The sequence below is a fragment of the Capricornis sumatraensis genome, chromosome 7 (assembly GCF_032405125.1).
Source record: "Capricornis sumatraensis isolate serow.1 chromosome 7, serow.2, whole genome shotgun sequence".
Taxonomy (NCBI): Eukaryota; Metazoa; Chordata; class Mammalia; order Artiodactyla; family Bovidae; genus Capricornis; species Capricornis sumatraensis.
In genome coordinates, this window is record NC_091075.1 from 118,537,409 (window position 1) to 118,559,057 (window position 21,649).

At 65.5% G+C, this 21,649-nt stretch overlaps 1 protein-coding gene across 1 annotated transcript; it reads left to right on the forward strand.

The window, feature by feature from the left end:
• The first annotated feature begins 6,426 nt into the window (after positions 1 to 6,426).
• Positions 6,427 to 16,980, forward strand: MXD4 (MAX dimerization protein 4). The gene is made up of 6 exons (XM_068975493.1): positions 6,427 to 6,551; positions 6,643 to 6,742; positions 10,205 to 10,234; positions 15,545 to 15,659; positions 16,486 to 16,648; positions 16,823 to 16,980. Exons 1-6 carry the CDS (start codon positions 6,488 to 6,490, stop codon positions 16,978 to 16,980), a joined length of 630 nt encoding a protein of 209 aa, XP_068831594.1. The 5' UTR covers positions 6,427 to 6,487.
• The last annotated feature ends 4,669 nt before the right edge of the window (positions 16,981 to 21,649 follow it).

Consider the following 21,649-nt stretch of genomic DNA (forward strand, 5'->3'; position numbering starts at 1 on the left):
TCCCGGTCATTCCCAGCTGTTCCTGTTCTCGGGACTCTGCAGAAGTTGGGGGGAGGTGTTGTTCAGTCACTCAGTCGTGTCCGACTCTGCGACCCCATGGACTGCAGCACGCCAGGCCTCCCTGTCCATCACCAGCTCCTGAAGCTTGCTCAAACTCAAGTTCATCGCGTTGGTGATGCTATCCAACCATCTCATCTTGTCGTCCTCTTCTCCTCCCGCCTCCAGTCTTTCCTAGGATCAGGGTCTTTTCCAGTGAGTTGCCTCTTCGCATCAGGTGGCAGAAGCAGTGCAGCTTCAGTTTCAGCATCAGTCCTTCCGGGGGGAGGCGAGCGGGACCCAGGGTTCTGCCCTAAGCCACCTCCATAACCCAGAGTCCTGGAGGCTCTTGTCTGCTCTTAGGTCCACCAAGAGCCACCTCCTGGGCACCCCCCACCCTCCTTGGCCCCCATCCTCACACTCATTTTCAGAGCAGAGTCTCAGACTTGTTGCAGGAGTCAGTGAACCTCTCAGAACCTCTCCTGTCTGTGAGACCGGGGAGAGACAGATTCCAGGCTGGCACAAACTCAAACTTAACCTCAGCCCAAAGGCTTAAAAACATGTGGCCTGGGTTCTGCTGGTCTGTTCGTTTCCAAGAGTTCAGCGCAGGTCAGGGGCTGGGTCCTGCACCCGAACTGGGCAAAGATGAGCATTCCCACATTCCAGACCTGGCCTGCCCTGGGGGGTCTGCAGGTCTGGGGGCTGAGCAAGCTGGGCCTTGCGGGGTGGGCAGGATGCTGCTGGAGAGTGGGATACCAGAGCTGCACAGACACAGAACAGCCCAGTTCGAAGTGGCGAGGGTCCCAGTGAGGGTGGAGTACAGATGGCGAACGGGGGGTCACCCCAGGCACCAAACACTGGGCTTCGAGCAGGGGAGGACACAGTCAGATCTGTGGTCTGGACACCTTGTGGGGAGGATGAGTTGCGGGGGCAGACCCCAGGGCCCCCACTGCTCCATCGCAGGCAGTAATGCAGCGTAACTGCGGTCGCTGCTCTGACCTGGCTGTCTCTCCACCTCGTCACTCAGGAGCGCCTTGAGCCCTACGGGCTGTGAGCTGAGCACCCTCTGATCGAGGCGGCTCAGGGCATGCTTGCCCGAGCCTGCCCTGCTGCCCTCTGGGTCTAGAAGCCGCTGGATGCCTGGGGGCCTGGGATAGGGGCTCGGGCCCTCGGGGCATCCAGTTGGAGACTGTGAGGCCTTATGATGGTGTGTAGCAGCCAGGGCCAAATGAAGGCCACCTGCGCATGTTCTGGGAAGCCCAGAAGTCTTCCTGGAAGAGGCGGGGACGCAGGCCAGAAGGCCTAGGCCAGAGAACGCAGACAGTAGGGCTGGGAGAGGGATGCTGGGGTGAGCCCTGAAGCCCCTACTGTCTGGGGGAGGAGACTTGCCGTCTGCTCCAGGCTCACGCTCCTCAGGGCTCTGGGAAGAAAGGGCCTTGGAGGTAGCTGGCAGGGGCCAAGGGGCGGCAGTAGGGCTGAGCTGGGCACTGGTCCTGCCCCCCCAGCCTGGGCCCAGGCCCTGGGAGAGGAGCAGGCTGGTGGCCCTGAGCCGCCCGCGGCCACACCCAGCCCCGCAGCGGGCACCTCAGTCTGCACCACCTCCCTCCTTCGTAGGTTTCTCCCCCTGAGAGAAAGTTTAAAAGAAAATCTTACTGCTTTGCTTTTGGACATTTTTGGGTATTTAAGACAATCACCTATACATTGTCCAGGGGTCATGGAGTATAGTTGGAAAACTCTGTAAAGAGAAACAAATATACCCCACAAATTGTTCACAAGTATAATGAGCTTCTTTTCTTATTTTACGTTTAAAACTGGCATGGACATCATGCTGACGAGGCAGACATTTGTTACATCCTCACGCATCTTGATTTTGCTGTCTTTTGGTATGCTGGGGACAAGGCTTTCCCTAGTGTTAAACCCTTTCGAAGGCCCGCCGTGCCCTTGCCCAGGCGGCTGTGCGCCCTTTTACAGAACTTGATGCTGACTGCGACTGCCCAGGCCCCGCGCCCGTCTCCCTACGTGGAGCGCGCGGACTGAGAGGCGCTTGTGGGCTTCCCTGGTGGCTCAGTGGCAAAGAATTGCCCGCCAGTGCAGGAGACACGGGTTCGGTCCCTGGCCCAGGAAGAGCCCCCGTGCCACGGAGCAACTAAGCCTGCACGCCGCGACTGCTGAGCCTGCGCTCGGCAGAAGGGAGACCACGGCCGCGAGAAGCCCGCTCACCGCACCTGCAGAGCGGCCCCCACTCGCCACAACTGGAAGAAAGCCCGCGAAGCAACGAAGACCAGGCACAGCCAAGAAGTACAAAGATCTTTAGAGAAAGAAGCGCTTGCTGATTTGGGCCTGATGTTAGTGTCTCTGCCATTCCTGACCCGGCCCTGCGCCTGGCATACTGCCTCCCAGGGCTTCCCATGCAGCCTTCACCGCACCCCATAACAACCTGAGGCCGCTACTGCCAACTCCGGTTTATCACTGGGGAGACCAAGGCTCAGAGAGGTTTAGGGACTTGTGGCCAGACATGAATCTGGGGTGGCTTTGGGGGAGGGGCCAGTGACGGAAGCCCCCGGGGCTCACGCCTGGTCCTGGCACACAGCGGGCGGCTTGCAGGCTGACCGCCGTGCTGGGCTGGGCATGGCCCTCCAGCCCCTGACAGATGACCCCAGAGCTCATCTACGTCTCCCTGCGCTTCGGTCCCTGTTGGAACCTGCCACCGCCCGGGGTCTGCACTGGGCTGGGGGAGGGCGCCAGCCCTGACCGCTCACTCCCAGCCTCCTCCCCCGAGCACTGGGCCTGGGGACACTGGGGGCAGCAGGACTCCAACCCAGTGACCGAGGGGGCGAGAGAGAAGGCAGGACAGGGCCTGGTCACCCTGGCGGTGTGAGAGAGGGTTCTGGAGGGGGAAGGGCCGCACACACGGTCTCCTCCTGGGGCAGTGCTTCCCAACGCTCATCTGAGAGCCACAGGCATGTCCCCAGTGTGTGTGCTGGCTGAGGGCTGGGTGACAGGCGCCCTTAGACACTAGATCCAGGGCAAGGGAGCTGGGGCCCGGTCAGCATGGGAGAACTTAGGAAACGGTCTTCCCAAGGGGTCCTTCCCTCGCAGGATCCTGGGGGTGGTGAGTTCGCCAGCCTTTCACAAGCTTCCCCCCAGGACTCCTCCTAAGGTCCTCCAGTGCCCAGAGAAGGGTGTGTAGTTCTCATTTCAGAGGCAGGGAAGTTGAGGCAAGGGTGGGTTGGCGGACGAAACCCGCCCAACAGACCCCTAAGGCCTCCTGGACTCAGGCCCCGCAACTTCTTCCTGAACCCCCCAGGCTAGGAGCCCTGAGGTGAACTGGGCTTCTCCTAAGAGCAGCAGGGGAAAGAGTTTGGAGGAAGGGGCAGGGAGGGGGATGTGGCTGGGGGGTTGCCGCTGGGGGCCTGGGAGAGGGGAGGGGAGTTGGGGTGGGTAGGAATGGTCCAGGGCCTGTCTTGGACGCTAAGTGAAGGAAAGGGGTGGGGGCCTGGACTGCCAGAGGGAGGAGGCCTCCAAAGCCTGCTTCCTCCCTTCCAGTGTGGCCTCGGCGGGGCCGCACTCTGACAGGATAGGTCTCTTCACAGAAGGGGCAGGGAGAGCTGGCCAGGCGTGGGAGATGGGGTAGGCCAGGAGGCTGCTGGCCCAGCCTGGGCTCAGAGAAGGCTGCCTGGAGGAGGTGACTGGGCCCTGCTGGAGACCTGCTCTAGGGAACAGTCCCAGGGTGGCACCCTGCCATCCTTGGACCTGGGCCAGCCAGCACCGACCCAGGGCAGCCCTCAGTGCCTACAATGCCCCTTCCACGGGGCAGGGGGGTGGCGTGCATTGAGGCTCTGCGTGCAGACACCTGACGGGTCCCGGGCAAGGCCACCCCATCCATCCTCCCCCTCACCCCAGCACCCTCAGCTGGCAGCCTCGGACTCTCCCCGGGGAGCTCTGGACTCGCTCACAGCCGCAGCTACGGCCGTGTGGGACCAGTTCTCCTGCTGGCTCTCTCCATCCCTCCATCCACTGCTCCACACACATGGCGTTGTGGGGCTGCCCCCCGCCCCAGCCCCACAATGGGACCCCGATGCCTCTGCCCACACCAGTCGGCCCACGTCCCCATCCACCCTTCACTGTGCGGGGCGCCCAGGCAGCGTGGACCCCGCGGGCACGAGGAAGTGGTCCGTCCTGGGTGTGGCTGAGGGTGGGGGTCCCCCAAAGGCCTAGATGTAGTCAGTGGCGCAAGGTGGGGACCACGCGCACCCCTGCAGTCACATCTCCACCCCTGTGCTGCCGCTGTGGCACAGAGCGCGCCCCAGGCCCCTCGACAGGAAGGGAGGTGGGGGCCCAGCAGGTGCGGTCACACCGGCACACGTGCAGCTTCAGGACTGCAGCCAGCAGCGCGTCCCTCACATAACCAGGGGTGGCCTGACCTTGCCAACACCAAGCGGTAAGCCAGGGGTCCTGCCTCCAACCCCCAGAGCCCGCGATGCACCCCGGCTCTCCTTTACCCTGCACAGCCCTGGCTGCCCCCCAAACTAAGTGGAGGGCCCAGCACTCTGCGCTTGCTAGGGGTCCGCCCTGACCCTGGGGTGATTGTGGAGCAGGGGCAGGAAGGGCCAGAGCTCACATCCAGGTAGTGTTTTGCATTGTGTTTTCACATTGCCCGCAGCTTGCAGGGTCTCCATTCTCAGCGCAGGGGCTGCACCTGGGCCCTAGGCGGTGAGTCAGGAGTCCTAACCTCTGGAATGCCAGGGAATTCCCTGGAAGTGCTGTTTTAATGTCCACGCAGGGCTGTCTAATGCCAGTTTCCAAGTTCCTCGCTGGGGTGGGGTGGGGGTAGGCACACATTCTTAACCCCCTTTCTCAAATCAAGTTGTGCTGGGCCTGGAGGTGGTTTGGTCTCCATGCTCCTGTGTCACCAGCCCTGGGTCACATGTCTGGCAGCACTAATCATTCTGTTGGGAATGCTGGGAGACCCTGGCCAGTCCTCAGGATTCCCAGTCTTTCTGCCTGTAACCTGGGGATGTGGAAGCCCAAGGAAATGCATACATACAGTCACTAGGTCCTGGGACTGCATGTGCTCGAGTTTTAGTGTTTGCTCTCTTTCGTTGGCAGCAGCACCGGGGAATCCAGTCATTTATACCCCACTCTCCAGCCCGAGGGCCCCTCTTGCAGGAGCTCCCAAGCCAACAATCTCAATAACCTCTGAGAGGGAAAAATCAAGTGAGAATGAGGCCCATCTGGGGCTGCCCCCCACCCCCAGGCTGCCAGTTCTGCTTCTGTGGGCCAGCTTAGAGTTAGGGGTCACTAGGGCCACCCGCCAGCCAGCTGGGTGCTCGATGAGAGCTCCCCTCCCAGGCAAAGCAATTTTCTTCCCTAGAAAGCGCTTCCGTGGCCAGCGGGGACAAGTGCTAGCCTCTAGGAATGTCCCCACCCTTTGGGCCAGACGTGATCACGAAGTCCTCTACTCATGGGGGCCCGTCTAGACTGGCGGGAGAGCGTTGCCCCCTTTTTCTCAGATTCTTCCTCCCGCCCTAGGGTCCACTGGGCGGCTCTGAGGGACCCCTCCTGCCGTGGGCCTCAGTTTCCCCACTGAGATCCTCAGGAAAGCCTGACCGTTAGGCTCAGACCGTCTATGCCCCTCCTCCAAGCCCGAGCCTTTCCCGGGGTCACGCTGTGTCTGGCGGGGAGGGTTGTCGTTTTTTTTGCAGCTTCACGGAAGACCCCTGAGGACACCGCGAGGACCCGAACTTCCGCGAAGCCAGTGCGGCAGCAGGCTCGGGGCGACAGGTTCCTGCGCAGAGGACGCGGACCAGCGGACTGGCGGACCGGCGGGGTGTCCAGATCGCTCCCCGAGCCCCATCGGACACTCATGCGGGGGCCGGGCGGAGGGCGGCCCAGCCGCGCTCCGCTTCCTCTCGGCAACGCGTCCGACCGCGGCGCCCTCATTGGCCGCGCGCCCCGCGGCCGACCATTGGCTCCGCCGGCCCTACTTTACATGGCCCGCTCTGGGCCAATAGGCGCGAGGCGCCTACTTAACATGCACGCCGGCCTCCAATCAGCGGGCGCGGGGGCCGGGCCCCCACGTGCTGTTGCTAAGCTTGGGCTTCTAAATTGTTACTACCGCGGCGGGCCTATCCGAGCGGAGCCTCGCAGCTGTCAACATTCTCGGCCCCGCCCGAGGCTTGCGGCCGGCTCCCATTGGCCCCGGCCGGGCCCAGGGCCCGCCCCCACCGCCCGAGCGCCGGCTCCCATTTGCTGCGCCGGCCGCCGGTCGCCCTTATGTGTCAATTTGAGGGCCGCGAGGCGAAGGGGTGGCGGCCGAGCGCTCGGGGAGTCCGCGGGCGTCTGGGGAAGTGGGGCCGCAGGGCGCGCGGGGCGGGCGGCGAGCGGAGCCGGCCGGGCAGCGGCCGCCGCCGTCCCGAAGCGCGCACGCGGGGGGCGGGCAGGCGGGAGGATGGAGCTGAACTCCCTGCTGATCCTGCTGGAGGCGGCCGAGTACCTGGAGCGCAGGGACCGAGGTAGACCCCCGCACCCCTTTGTGCGGCCGGACCGCGGGCGGGCGGGCGGGGCCGGGACCGGGGGCCCGCTGACCGCGCCGTCTGTCCGCAGAGGCCGAGCACGGCTACGCGTCGGTGCTGCCCTTCGACGGCGACTTCGCCAGGAAGAAAACAAAGGCGGCCGGCCTGGTGCGCAAGGCCCCGAACAACAGGTACCGCCCCCTGCTCGCGCGCGCGGCGTCCCCCTCCTCGGCCCGGGCCGCGGGGCTTTACGCCCCCCGCCCGCCCTGGAGCGCGCTCCCCACCCCGGGCCCGACCCTAGCTCGCGCGGCCCGGTGGCCCGCCTGGAGGAGGAGGCGCCCGGGCCGCCGCAGCCCCGCCCGGCCGGCCGCGCCCGCCCCGTCGCCATCTTCCCCGCGGGCCGCGCCTCCTCGGCCTCTCGCGTAAACAGTGCCACGCGTACAGCGCCCGTCGCCCAGGGTCTCCTCCCGGGGCGGCTCTCCTCCCCAGGCTTGTTCTGGACTTTACCGCGCGGGAAGACAGTTGTCAGGGGCGCAGGCCGGTGCCCCCTGGGTCTGGGGAAACTGAGGTTCGGTGCGGAAGCAGCGTGGGGCCGTTGGCCCTGATCTCTGCCCGCCGCGGGCCGGTGGGCTGCATCTCCGCTGAGAGTAGAGCCCGGGTGCTGGGCCGAGTGCCCCCAGGTCTCCGGGATCTGCAGGCTGGAGGCCCTGCCCCGGGCCCCCGGTACCTCACACGGTGGCCACCGCTCCCACCCAGCCTCCTGACACAAGTGAAACTCCAGCGATCTGTGCCGGGGTCCCTGTCTTTTGGGTCAGAGGCCCTTTTCCTAAGGGGCCAGGAGAGGCTGCAGGCTGGTGTGCTGCAGGCTGGCCTGGGACCCAGGCCGAGGAAGCCCGAAAGCCCGGGTGCACGTGTCTGGGTGGGAAAAGGAACCCTCAACTAGGGCCCCCTGGGGGACTCCACTCTCTGGCTGCCCAGCGGCCCATGTCGGTTCTGGCCCATGTCACCAGGTTGGGAGCTGCACTTCCAGGGGGCTTGGGGGCCTCTTGGCAGAGGGTGCGGCTCATTCCTGTGGCCTGCTCGTTCTTGGGAAACAGAAAGGCTGGCACAGGGACCCATCTCCTGTGACGTCCTGGCGCCCTGGGCCTGGCAAAAAAGCGGTGAGGTCTCCATCTGTTCTAGCTGCACATGCTTCTGAGTCCCAGCCCTGGGTGCCCTACTGGGGACCGTTTGGGGCAGAGCGTGTGCGGGTGGAGGGGCAGCAGCGCCTCAGGGCTCTTCGGTGAGCCAGCCAGGCCCCCGCTGTTGGTTCCCACTGTCCCAAGCGCCCTGCCACCCATGGAAAACTTTGGGCGGTGACTTTTCAGTCCTCTGGCTCGGATACCCAAAGCCAGTAACCAAGAGCATAGCTAGGGCTCTCCTGCACGTGCTAGTTAACGGCCACCCAGCGCCATGAAGGAGATGTTATTTTTATCTCTGGAGCCGAGGAAAGGGCGGCACAGGAGATTGAACCATTTGCTAGGGCCGCCCTCCCGTCTCTAGGGCTCCTGTTCCGAGGTGGGCCCTCTGCCCCCAGTGCTCTGCTGGGGTGGAGACCTCGAGGGCACTCGGGAGCGACCCAGAGGGCCTTCTGAGGCAGGGTGCGCCGCCCTGCTGCTCCTCTTGGGGGAGCCCCGTGCTTTAGTCACCCCAGGGCTCCCAGGACGCCCCGCCTGGCTGTCCTGGCCCAGCAGGGCATCGGGCAGCCCAGACCAGCGGCCAGGGTGGCTCAGGGCACAGGATGCAATGGCCTGACCTGGCGGGGCAGCTGCACGCGTGCAAGGCCTGTGCCCCCCTTAGGTGGGGGAAGGGGTGGGCACAGAGGGGACCAGGACGAGGCCTGGGAGGTGGAGCAGAAGGGCAGTGCGTGGGGGGGGGATACAGTGACCCCCACCATTGCTGGGGCTACTTGAAGGGGCATTGGTTCAGCAGGAGGGGACAGGAGCTGGCCCCTGGTTAGGGATCCGGTCCTATAGGGAGGTGGGCACAAGAGTGCTTCCTTCCAGGGGTTAAAGGGAGGAGCCAGTGGTGATAGCAAGGACCCACCTAGCAGGGCCCTAGGCAGACAGTCCCTCCCCTCCCCAGGCTGCTGTGATCCTGGGACCCAAGTGACAATCTCCCCACAGGGCTCTGCAAGCATCGGGGACGGGGGGAGAGCTTCAGGAGGGCTTTGGCCCCTCTGTGTGCCCAGGCTGCCCGAGCAGCGCTGCCCCTGTCCGTGAGGGTCAGGCCACCAGGCCCCTCGCCGAAGGACACTGGCCGCCCCTCATGCCCCTTACGAGTGAGCAGACCCACAGATCCGCAGCGCCGGGCTGCCGTCCAGGCCAACAAGGAGCCTGACGGCTGTGCCCCCGCCCACCAGCCCTGGCAGAGGTTCGGAGGCGCCCTGCCCAGCCCATGTGATCAGCGAAGCCCTCGAGGCCCTGGAACGTGGAGGTTCTGAGGCTCCACAGGGCGGCCCAGGAGCCAGCTGCCTGGGTGGGAGGAGAGGAGGCCTTGGGCCCGCGGGGCTGTGCTGGGACCCCGAGCCGTGGCAGGTGGCAGGGTCAGGCCGGACGGGTGAGCCCATGGGGTCGGGATGGGAGACACCTGACCCCGGGCTCCCGAAGCAGGAGGGTGAGGGTGGGTGGGCAGAGGTGGCAGGGCTCCGGGAGGGAGTGGGGCGTGGGCCCGGGGCCCATCTGGTTGGGCTCCGAGGTGGCCTGGGTCCTCTGCCCACTCGTGAAGCCGCCCGGGGAGCCTCAGGGCCCCAGCTGGCCTGCCGCCTTCCTGCCTGGACGCAGAGGGTGGCCTGAATCCGGGAGCTTGGTTGCACTGCCTGCGTCCCGCAGGGCATTACCACAGCCCTGCCCTCTCTGGTGCTGGGACTCTGTGCTTCCATCCTAAGGCAGCAGGATTTGGGCAGCAGAGGGGGCCGCCAGCCCCAGAGAGGCCAGTCCTCCCAGGCCTCAGCCCTGCAGGAAAGCAGAGGGCCAGCCTCAGTCTCCTCGCCAGCCCAGAAGCACTCATGTCTCAGAGGCTGCCTTCTGGGCTGATACCCCCTGGCCTGGGACCACTCTGCTCGCTGGGCGTCCCTGTGGGAATGGCGAGCTGTGAGCCTGCGGCTGTGTGAGCCGGATGGGGTAGGGCGGTGCCCTGGCTGGTGATGCTGGGCTGGGGTGCATAGGTCCCCAGGCTTGGCCTCTGTGCCTGCCAGCCAGCACTTGGCCTTCTGTGCCAGCCCAGGTGGCTCCCAGTGCCCCGCTGGCCTCGGGGAGTGGGCAGCTGAAGACGCAGGTGGCTCAGTGCCCGGCCGCCTTGGGAACAGAGGGTGGTCAGTCCCAGGGCCGGCTGCTGCTGCTCCGCCGGCCTGTCCTGCGGCTCTGGAAGGGGCCCAGGCCCTCCTGCTGGCTGGGCACCCTGGACACGGCAGCACCCCTCTGTCTCTTGGTCACCGGGGGTGAGTTTCCCCAGCTTCCAGTCAGCCGCTGCTCGCCTGCCCCAGCCCTCGCCTTCCTGAGGCCCAGACCCTTCCTGTGCTGTCTGCAAGGCCTCCGGGCCCCCGGGCGGGGCCTGCACCCCCGCGCCCTGGTGGTGGGCAGTGAAGTGAGCTCTGTCTCTGTTTCTCCAAACAGGTCCTCACACAATGAGCTAGAGAAGCACAGGTAAGCGGCCTCCCCCCCCCGCCCCCCCATGTGAACCTCCTGGCTCATCCCACCTCCCCTTCTGCTGCAGGGGCGTTGCAGCCACCCCTCACGCCCTCTCCCTGCCTTTTGCCTCCTGGCCGGCTCGGCACACTGCTGGGCGGGCCCTTGTCCGGGGAGTGCAGGCGGCTGGGCTCTGCTCCCCGGTTCTGCTAAGCCAGACGGCGGAGCTGGGGCTCCAGGTCCTTCCTGCCCTTGGGAGCTCAGCCTGGGGGATCCAGAAGGAGGGGGTCTGTGTGGAGGGTCAGGGACTTGGGGTGGAGCCCTGTGTGCTGTGTGTCAGTGAGGGCCGGCTCCCTGGAGGAGGAGCCCATCTCTTCTGGGGTGTGTGAACCCTTCTGGGAGCAGCTTCTTAAGCCTTTATGATGCTGCCCACCTACCGGGAAGGTTTGGCCCGCTCGGTCTGGGGGCCCCGGGCGCCTTGGGGCCTGACTTCCAAGGAGTTCCGAGTGGTCCGCTGGCGGTGGGGTGGGCGGCCAGGGCCTGGCCACGTGGGCCTGGTGGGAAGCTCCGCCCTGGGCAGAATCCGGGGGAGACCTGCTTCATGCCCACCTGCTGGCCACAGAGCTGGGCCCACTCTGGTCCTCCTCTGAGGAGCCTGGGGCCTGTGGTGAGGAGGGCAGCCCCGATGAACTCCAGGCCCTGTGCCCTACGCTGGCCCTCCGCCCCCTGGCTGGCCCCAGCCTGCGGTCCGGCTGCAGGCCTCCCTCTGCAGGGGGAAGCGGGTCTAGCCAGGCTCGGCCTCTGGGGCAGGTGTCCTTGTGACCGACCCCAGCAGGACCGACGGGGAGCCACTCGTGTGTCCAGGAGCCCCGGACTCCCCGGGGACGTGAGCGGTAGCTCTCCCCTGACCTTTGCTTTCATCTTCGGACAGGCCGGTTCTTCCCTGCTCTCTCGGCCTGGAGTGGGGTGGGGCTGGGGGTCTGCACGCGAGGTGGGCAGTCGCAGCTCGCTCTGGAGCTCGGCTGGCTCTCCGTATGTCCCCACCCCCACGCCTACGCCCACAGCAGCACCAGCTTCCGCCCCCTGGGATCGGGGCCTCTGCTGGGCAGGCGCTGAGTGGGGACAGGACACCGTGTTCTCTGGAGGAGCTGCGCTTCCTGGATCACTCCTGTGCGTTTGGGGGGTTCCTGAGAGAGCCCGCCTGGCCCCGGGTGGCTCCCCAGCCAGAAGAGACGGCCAGGCTTGACTGGGGCCTGGAGCCTGGGCCGGTGGGGTGGGGGGTGCCCTGGGGAAGGCTTCCTGGGGTGGTACCTGGAGAACAGCCCCCCAGCACAGACAGAGGGGGATGACAACGGAGGAGGGTGAGCAACGAGGACATGGCAGCCGGAGGAGGAGGAGGAGGCGGACGAGGGCTGGCCTTTGACCCCTGCAGCCACCCCTTGACCCTGGCCTTGGCTTCAGCCTCCTTCTCCCAGAGCCAGGCCTGAGGCTGGGCCCTTGGGGGCCCTTTTGAGACAGGGGTGGGGTGGTGGGCAGCCTGCGGTCTTCGTGTGCCCCCCTGCCCAGCCCAGCGCAGGGGCCTCTGTTCCTGGCTGGCCCGAAGGCAGGCGTGGTCAGCTCTGAGGAGCCCAGGGTCCTGGAGCTGGGGACCGTGTGGGGGACCTCAGCTGTGGCTCAGCCCGTGGCTGCCTGGGGCTGGTGCCGGATGCGCTTGGCTGCTGGCCACAGGAAGGGCCGCCTGTTGTCCCCGGGAAGGCAGGAAGCATCTGGGGGTCATCTTCCCTGGATGCTGGCTTCCCTGGAGGTGTGCCACCTTGGGCCAGTGGGCTTCCGCTTCCCAGACTTCTGAGCCAACGGCCCCTTTAGCCCACCCAGCCTGCCCAGCTCCTCCTCTGTCCCCTCCGCAGAGACAGCAGGTCCGGCCAACCTTCCAGGGCCAGAGCTCGGCTTCTGACCCCGGTGACTGGGCTGCAGTGGCTCAGCTCCAGGCTTTCGCTTTTGTAGGGGAGAGGGGCTCCTCGATACCCCACAGTAGGGCAGTCCCCACCCGAAAGGCCAGCCTGGGGCCCTGGGTGGAGCCCTGCTCACCTCTGTCTCCCTAGCGTGGGTGTAGTTATTTGGCTCCTGTGCGTGGGTCCCTGCATGGGAGGTCTGCAGGGCAGCTGCCCCCGTCTGCCTGGTGCAGCCCCACCAGGCCTTCTGCCCCCTCACAGCAGTCAGTGTAGGGAGACAGAGCGGGCTGCTTGTCCCCCGTCTCAGGCCCCGAGGGTCTGAGGGTCACTGTCCACGTCGCCTCTGCCCTGGAGCCAGGTCTGGGGCACTTCAGAGGGCGGCCACCCTGTCCCTTGGGCCCGGGGTGCCTGGTGAAGAGCGGGGCTTTCAGAGACAAGCTGGTAGGGCCTGCGTTGGGGGCTGAGCCGTGGGCAGGAGCTGCCATTAGCAGTAAGCAGTCGTGCGGGTCTGCCTGCCGGTCCACACTGGGTTCCTGCAGGAAGCGGCGGATGTTCAGAGCCGGGTGCAGCCGCAGGGCACTGGCGGAGGGCCTGGCTCTGTAGCAGCTCCTGAGGCGGGCTGGGCCTATCCCAGTGCTGCCCGGCTCCTTGGCACATCCCTCTGGCTCCGAGAAGTGGGGGGAGGCCCGCTGCCCACAGGGATAGACACTGGGGCCTGCCCAGGGCCCCACTGCTGGCCCTGTGGCCCAGCTGGATGCTCCCTGTCTGGGGGCTGGCTGGACAGTTCATCCTGAGTTGAGCATGGCGTGGCTGTAGCCAGCGGCTTCTCCTTGTCTCTTGAGAGACTTTTTTCTGACTTCAAAAGAACTCTGTTCACGGACGTCGTGGGCAAGCATGGACCCCCAGCCCCCATGCCCCACCCCAGGGGCAGCATCCTGGGCAGCTGGGTGCCGAGCCTGCCGCCCTCTCCCACGTGGCCCTCGGGGATGGGAGCGGAACCTTGCCACCCACTATTTCGTAACTCGACTTTGTCCCGGACGCCTGCGTGCGGTCTGCCTGTGTCCTGGGCGCCCACGGGGTGCTTCGTGATGGCTCTCCAGGAAGCGCAGATGGTACTGCCTTAGGGTTGGGTCGGGTCTTGTGGGTATGGAGGTGGAGATGGATTCATGGGGCCAAATTCTGGACCTAGAAATGCCGGTTGAGGGTTGAGCCGCCTTGGTGGCCCTTCAGAACTGCCACCTCACCAAGGAGGCCGTGCGTGCCCTCTGGGCAGCCCAACAGCGAGTCACGCCTTTTCTCCTTCAGCCCACATCAGCACCTCCTGGGCGAGTCCTTTCCAGGCCGCGGTGAGGCGGTGTCGGGTTCGCTAGGCCAGCCGCTCACGCTCGGCGACTTGCCTGCGTGTGTGCTTCGCCTGCTTCTGCGCAGAGGTGCTCCTCTTTGTGTTTTTGACGTGTGCGAGCTGAAGACGCCACGGATACTAACTGCTCGTCTCGTATGTGCACTGCAGATACTTTCCCGCTGTTACTGTCTTTCACCTGTGTTTTTTCTTCCTTGTACAAATGTGTCTTTCCTTGATTGTAAAAGTGATATGTGGCTTTTTAGCACAGAGAACCTGGAAGATAGAAAAGGACGCACAAAACCACGTCACGTGGAGACACGTGCTTCCTGCTCTTCTCTCTGTCCTGTGGAGTCTCGTGTGCAGTTACCGCTTTATTTTTCGGTTGTTTCTTGGGTCGCTTGTCACACAGGCTGCTCTGTCTGCTGACACGCCCTCTCTGCTCGTGGCATGGAAACGTGGAGCACCCTCAGATGACGTGGTTGCCTCTGGGTGGCGGAACATGGGGGGTCCTTTTCATTCCCTTTTTTTCCTTTGGATTTGCGCATTCTGGTTTTCCACAAAAGATCACGTGCTGCGTGTGTGCTCAGATGGTGGATTGTAAGCATGGCCATTTGCCTGAGTGGATGGGGAGCCCCACTCGTGAGCTGGCTGCAGGTGGCAGGTCAGGGGGCCCCAGGGGTCTTACAAGCCGTGCTTGTGCGTGAAGCTGTCGACTGGGGCCTGAGGCTGTCGGGCTGTAGGCCTGCTGTGGGCCCCTCTCACAGCCCCGGTGCCCACGGCCCTGCTCCAGGCGGCCTGGGGACTGAGCTCAGCCTCAGTCCCGTGTTCTGGATGTTCTTTCTAAGGTCAACCTCGAGTTCACCTGGGGAACTCTAGGCCCTGCTGCCTGGGGCTGGGGTGCCAGCTGGCAAGGGGCTGGTCTGCAGGACGATGCTGTGTGGACGTGGGTGACTGGCCCTGGCAGCTGGGTCAGCCCTCCCCCCATGAGGTGGGGCTGTTATCACGGCGGTGGGGGGGACTCTTGCGCCCTCTGTCTCTGCACTTTGGGCCCCCTCTCTGTCCAAGGGACGTGGCCATCTTGGCCCACTTTCCTTCCAGAGTCTGAGGGAGACTGGCTTTGGAACGAGGGCGTTGAAAGGTGGAGCTGCCAGGGTTGGCGCCTGAGGAGGGGGTCGTGTGTGCTGGGTCTGACGATGGCGGGGCAGCAGGGTGGCAGGGCCTGGCTGGGGTTGGGCGTACCTGCCCTCGTCCCTCTCCTGAGAGTGTCGGCTGAGCAGGCAGCTTGGTTTGAAAACCACTTGGGTGGCCTGCATGGCCTCCAGTGGGCACGTGGACGTAGCAGAGGCCCCGGCCATCAGCGTGCTTTGAGGGTGAGCCTGGCCGCCCGCCCCCGACGAGAGGAGCTGGAGAAGAAGGGTGCTTCCAGGTCACGGCTCCTCGCCCGAGGCCCTAGCCTGGGCGGATGCTGTTGGGTCTTAGGGTTTCGTGAGGAGACTGCGTTCGCCTGCGTGGACACAGGGACAGCATCTAGGGTGAGGTGGTTTCTGAAGGGGTCCCGGACGCAGGTGGGGGGCTTGTCCGTGGCCTGCCCCGACGCGGATGGACTCACGTTGCCATGGTGATGAGAGTGCCCAGGGAGCACCCTGTGCTTGGCGAGGCGGGGGTGGAGAGCTCGTCAGGGGCGTCCTGGCTTCTCCTTTGAGTTGTCTCCACGAGGCTTCTGGGCCCCACCGTGGAGCGAGGGGACAGCAGGGGACCCGGGGCTCTCGGAGCCTGGTGGCAGCACTGGGGCCCCAAGGACCGTGCTGGCCCCCCTCCACTGGGGCTTCTGGTGGGCCATGGGTGCCAGGGGGCTGGGGGCGCTGCCAGCTGGGCTGGGAGAGGCACCTGGAAGCGGCCCTGGGCAGGCAGGTCTGTGCAGAAATCTGCTGGCCCCCCGCCCCCCTTGTCCCCCGAGCCCTCAGTCTGTTCCGCTGACCTGCCCCACGGGCTGAGCTGCCTCTGCCTGACCCGTCATGTCTTTGGGTCTTTCAGACGAGCCAAACTTCGGCTCTACCTGGAGCAGCTCAAGCAGCTGGTGCCCCTGGGCCCGGACAGCACCCGCCACACCACGCTGAGCCTCCTGAAGCGCGCCAAGATGCACATCAAGGTGAGCAAGGTGCCTCCTCGCGGCCCCGCCACCCTGGGGAGGGGCCCCGGGGCCTGAGGATGGGCTGTGGGCCGCCCGGCAGGGGCTCCACGGGGGCTCGTGGTCTCTGGTGGGTGAGGGGCTCAGCTGTGGCGGGTGCAGGTTGGGTTCTGTGGGGCGTGGGTTGAGGGGTGGGCTGTAGATTGCCCCCTAAGGCCCTGGCGTGGGAAGAGGCTCTGGCAGGCATAGGGGTTGGTCTCCAGGAGCTGGCACTGGGCTGTGGGCTGAGTGAGACGTTGCCAGGGGCTGGCCCTCGAGGCCTTAAGACTGCATGCCTTAAGATGGGGGAACTTGAGGTGGGTGGTCCCCAAACCCGCCTTGAGGTGGGTTTGGGGACCCACCAGGGTGGGTTCAGTCCTCCCGCAGGGGCCCCCGATGGTGTGGGTGTGAGCTCCCCCATGCAGGGTCTCAAGGGGACTCAGCTGGTGCCCTGGGGCCCTCACGGAGAGGCCGCAGCTCCGTGCCCTGGGAGGTGTGCAGAGGGCAGGCAGGCATGCGGCCGCCAGATTGTGCAGGCAGGGTGTCGTCTGAGTTGGAGTGCCAGGCCAGGGCTGGGTAGCGCTGTCCCAGGCTCCAAGCCCACTCGTGACTTGGTTTGGTCAAGCTGGCTGGTGGCCGTGGGCCTTCTAGAGGTGGTCAGCAGACGCAGAGCAAAGGGCTGGGGGCTGGGGGCTGGGGGTGGGGGGCGGCGAGGAGGCGTGCATCAGGCCTTTGGGTCTGCCCAGGCTGGCTGCCCTGGGACACACCCCCCACCCCCAGGCTCATAGCTCGGCCCCGCCCCCCCCAGAAACTGGAGGAGCAGGACCGGCGGGCGCTGAGCATCAAGGAGCAGCTGCAGCGGGAGCACCGCTTCCTGAAGCGGCGCTTGGAGCAGCTGTCGGCGCAGAGCCTGGAGCGCGTGCGCACCGACAGCACGGGCTCCGCCGTCTCCACCGACGACTCGGAGCAAGGTGGGCCTGGGGTGGGGGGCGGGCCGGCTGGCAGCCGCGGGGTGGGGGCGGCGCTTACTCGAGGTGTGGCCCCCGGGACGGGATGAGGAAGCTAGGCCGGGTGCCCCGAGGGTCAGGGACCGTGGAGGGCCCTTCGGGGGCCCGGCGCTGACCCGCCCCGTCCGTTCTCCGCAGAAGTGGACGTCGAGGGCATGGAGTTTGGCCCCGGCGAGCTGGACAGTGTGGGCAGCAGCAGTGATGTGGACGACCACTACAGCCTGCGGGGCGGCGGCTGCAGTCACGGCAGCTTCGGGCCCCCCTGCAGGCGGCCCGGCCGCCCTGGCCTCTCGTAGGCGCTGCCCTCCCCGCTCCTCGGCCCGCCCGCCCGCCCGGCCGAGCGCATCGACCCTCTGGTCCTGGAAGCCTCTCCACGGGCCCACTGCTGTGCCATTCTGGAAGCTCCGCCGCCGCCCGGGCTGCCCGCCTGCCGGTCAGGGCCCGCCGCGCCGCCCGCTCCTCCCACCCGGGCAGGGACCCCTTCGGGAGGCGGGGCCCAGCTCCCAAATCCGGGAGTCCAGCATAGCCGCCCACCGCGTGTTCTCAGATATCCAATCATTCCAGAAGTATTAAATGTCATTGCTGCAAACCTCGGCGGGCGCCGTGTGAGGGGCTTAATGACCACCACGGGGACCTCAGACCCCAACCCTGGATCCCAGCAGAAAGGAGTGGACCGAGGAAGGAAGCGTGGCTCTTCGTCCGTCCGTCCATCTGTCTGTTGGTCCACGTACGCTCCTGAGGCGTGGACGGAGGGATCCGTGAAGGGCGGGACTCGGGTGAGCACCCTGGGACCGTGGGTGGGCGGCAGCCTTTGCACCTGCAGGCGTCAGGAGCCAGGGCTGGGCTTCCAGGGGGGCTGCCAGGCTACCCCACCCTGATTTGGGCGGCTTCTGCTCTGTTCTTAGGACCCTCAAATGTGCACACGCACGCACCTAGGCACACACGCCTGCTCGCACACACATGCATACATGCAGACAGAGGTGGTCACTGGACCCAGAGGGCACACGTCCCGGGGCCTTCAGGGGTCAGTTGGGCGAATGCCAGCCCCTGGCCTGTGCCTGGTCCCCCCTCCCACCCCCAGCCCACCTGCCCAGACTGCACAGGGCAGGCACTCCTCCCAACGGGGGCTGGGAGTCGAAACCACTGGGTCCTCAGAGGCTCTCTCACCTCACTTTAAAACACCACCAAGGAAAATGTTGCTGCATTTCCCAGGGGCCCAGAATAGGGCTCCCGGGAGAGAAGCTTTTCCCCCAAAACGAAGGAGAAACACTTTTAAAGAGAAAGCGCTCTGCTGACTCGGCCGCCTGTCGCTGTGTGCCGCCTATTTCCTGTACGAGATTTTTTCTACTCTATTTTCCTAGCCGTTATCGTGTCCTTGTTTGCTGAGGGGTGGGAGCGACCCAGCGTCTCAGGGACTCGTCCGTCTGTCACCGTCGTCCAAGTGTGCCTTGTGCCCTGTGTCTGGCCCCACCCCGACCGCCACCACCAGCATCTCCCGCGTGGCTCACGGGACGCCCCCAGGTGCCCTCCTGGCCCTCTCCCCGCAGCCAAGCCCCCTAGGAGCGAGACTGCCTGGCCATGTTGGCCTGGGGGCTGTGCGGCAGCAGGGTTCCGTTCTGTCTCCTGGCGGGAGGGGCTGTGACCTGTGGTCCTCCCGACCCCCCTCCCCCGCTGCGCAGTCTGACCTCCTAGGGTCTGGGGTGGGGGGTCGCCGCTAATCCGAAAAGTAGGTTCCTACCTGTACCCAGCTTGAAGCCTCCCTTCTCCCCACCCTGAGCAAGGACTCCGGATGTCAGACACTGGCAGCTTCTGAAGACAAGCGTTCACCCTGGGTGGACAGGCCTGGGCATTAGGAGGCTTCTCCTGGCCTTTTGTCCTCAAGGCGTCGTCCCCGGGGACCACACAGCAATATTTGGGTGGGGGGCTGTGGGCCGACTCACAGTAGCGTCTGCCCCTCTGTCTTGTGCGTTGTAGCCAATTTCCAGATTGCGGCGGGGAGGGGGTGGGGAACTTGGTCTACCCCAGGAGGGTGGCCTGCTGAGGCACGAAGGGGTCCTAGGAGACAACTCTGGCGCAGAACCTGCCCCCCAGGGGCCTGGGGGGGTGGTGGGGAGCAGGCTCGAGGCGGGGCCGTGCAGGTGGCTGGGGCACTGCTCCATGTCGTGGCAGTTGCAAGGCAAGCTGTGCTGTTGGTGCCTCCTTCCAGCTCCTCTCGGGCCCAGAGTGGCCAGAGGGGCTTCCCGTCTGCCTGAGCTCATCCACTGAGCGTTCCTCGCAAGGACCCCACACCCTCGGAGCAGGGCAGGATCACCCACAGTTAAGAGCCTTCCTTGGGACATGCACCTGCAGGCCCCTGGGGAGCTCTGTGTTCTGAATTCTAGAGCATCAGTTCTCCAGCCACCCCCATCCTCACCCGCTACCCCCAGGAGACGTTCTGCTCTGGCCGGCAGAGTTCTCCCCAGGTGACCATTGTGGCCTCAGCTGACCTTCCTGGCCGGGAGACGCTCAGCCTGTGACTTTGCAGGCCGTGGTTCCCCCAAGGACGGAGGGGTGGGCGGGTTGGCCTCACTGGCCACCCAGGTATGCTGGGGCCCCAAATGTCACTCCTCGCCACCGGCAGATGCCAGTGAGGGTCTGTGCTAGAGCTGCTCACGTGTCCTCCCCTCCCCGGCCTCCTGCACTGGTGGCCGGGGGGGCCACAGGGTCGTTAAGAGCAAACCTGAGTGTCTTGGGGTCTGTAGAAAGCAACTGGGACCAGAACAGGGCCCGGGGTGGGGCTTGCCTGCACCCTTCCTCCGTTTGCCCTCATGCCCGCGTGGCTCTTGGTGTCTGAGATCCTGGAAGCCTGGGCTCGGGTTTGGGTGCACCCCCCTCACGGCGTGAGGCAGCCCCTGCGCCTCGTCCCAGGCTCCACTGGCTGGGGAGGCCGTAGGAAGGCCCCCCCCCCGCACCGGTGCGTCCCTGGCCGTCCCCATGCAGGGCGGGTCTCGAAGCGTGGCGCCCAGCTCGCCTCCCTGGCGACAGGGCTGTGCGCCTGCCTGGCTTCGGCTTGAAGGCCCCCGTCTCCTGTGGGGCTCCGGGCAACCCCGTGTGCTGGGTGAGGCAGGCTTCCCCCACTTGCCCACCCCTATCTCTTGCGGGGCCAGCTCACCCAGGCCCCCCCACTGCGTGCATGCAGGACTCTGACCCCACACCTACCCAGCCATGTCTTGGACACAGGGCAGGTTCCGCGCCAGAGTAGGGATCAGGGGATGCCGCCCAGGGGGCCTGGTGCTGGCCGAGTGGGCATGTAACAAGATCCTCGCTGGAAAGAGAGGGCTGCCCCCCGAGCCTGTTCACCGGGAGGGGCTGTGCTGTGCGTTCTGTCTTTGTAACATAAATACAGATTTTTATACCTCATCTCTCTGTCTTCCCGTTCTTTCCATCCCTGTGTTGGGCTTCCCTCCCCAGTCCCCTGGGCGGCCTCGGCGGTCCTCACCACCGTATCAGGAGCCTTGGCTTTCTGGGAGACCCTGCAGACCACGGGCCTCCCCTTCCTAGGAGCCGGCCTCTGGGACCAGTGTCAGAGCTGCCTCCCTGGACGTCCCCTGGAAGTGAAGGTGGGGCTGAGGTGGAAGCCATCCCCCTGCCATCCTGGGTCTGTTTGCCAGGCGGGAGGTCTTGCTGCCAGCCTCAGACTCGGCCCCTGGGGCTGGGGCACTGCCCCGGGACAGGGGGGCCCTCAGGGCGTCCCGGGCCGGCCAGCTGAGCTTTGCCGGCGCCCCAGCTGCCGCCCTGTCATGTGCCCTTCGCGCATGGCAGCCACTGGCTCAGGGCAGCTCTGGGAGAAGCCCCGGGACCTGGCCTCGGTGTCTCCAGAATGCCCTGTTGTGCAGGTGGGGGTGTGAGGCCCCAGCAGAGGCACCCCAGGAAGAAGAGCACCCCCAGGGGTGGAGAGCTGGGGTGGGGCTTTCCTGGGAACCCGGCCTGCGATCCCGGCTGGCCGCAGCCCAGTGAGGTGGCTCCCTGAGGTCTGCGGGCAGGTGAGGGGCGCCTGCGGGAGGGGATTTGGAGGGACCCCTGGGGACTCTGAGTTCCTCCTCCGTCCCCCAGCAGAAAGCAGTACTCTGGCCTCTTGTACTGGGCAGGTCCCTGGGGGCACCCCTAGGAGAGAAGAGAACCCTGCCAGGAACACAGCTGGGGCCTTGAGCCACCAGCACTTGGGCTTGAATGAGAATGTAGATATCTGAATTCCAACTGTTACTATGAGTTTAAATCACTACCACTTTTAAAAAAAATTCTTAATTTTTTTGGCTGAGCCACACAGCATGTGGGATCTTAGTTCCCCAACTAGAGACTGAACCCGCTCCCCCGGAGTGGGAAGTGTGGTCCTAACCACAGGACCACCGGGAAGGCCTTCCACCTTTTACTGAGGGCATGAATGCTTCAGGTGATTAGTGCTGAGGTCCTCCCCCGGCCTGTGTCACAGGAAGCCGTCTCAGGCAGGGCGCCTGCCTTCCTCGGGTCACCTGCCGGAAGGTGGTGCCCTGTGACCTGACCCTAGCCCTCTGGGAAGCCTCCACCACCGGATGCCTTGAGTTTATAGCCAGGCCCCCTCACCCCACACCCAGGCGGGCCACCTGCCCATGCTCTCCTTGGCAGCCAGAACAGCCTCCGGTGGTTTTGCTGCCCTGTTGCCTCCAGGATTAAACCCAGCTGCCTGCCCTCTCCCCATCCATTCCTGTGCCTTCGGCTCAGCCCGAGCCCACCCCGCCCCGCTCTGTCCCTCCGCACGCCCCTCTGTTCGCAGCTCGATCTTCCTGTCAGTTTTTAAGGCCGCGATTTGGCCGCCCAGCTCGGTGCTCGTCTAAGCTGGTTGCTCAGGCTGGTCACTTCTCTCCTTGCCCAGCGCCTTGCCAGGCAGGCCTGCAGGGCACTAGCCCTGGCGGGATCTCTTGCCCATTTAGTCTGCAGTGGCTCTCGCCG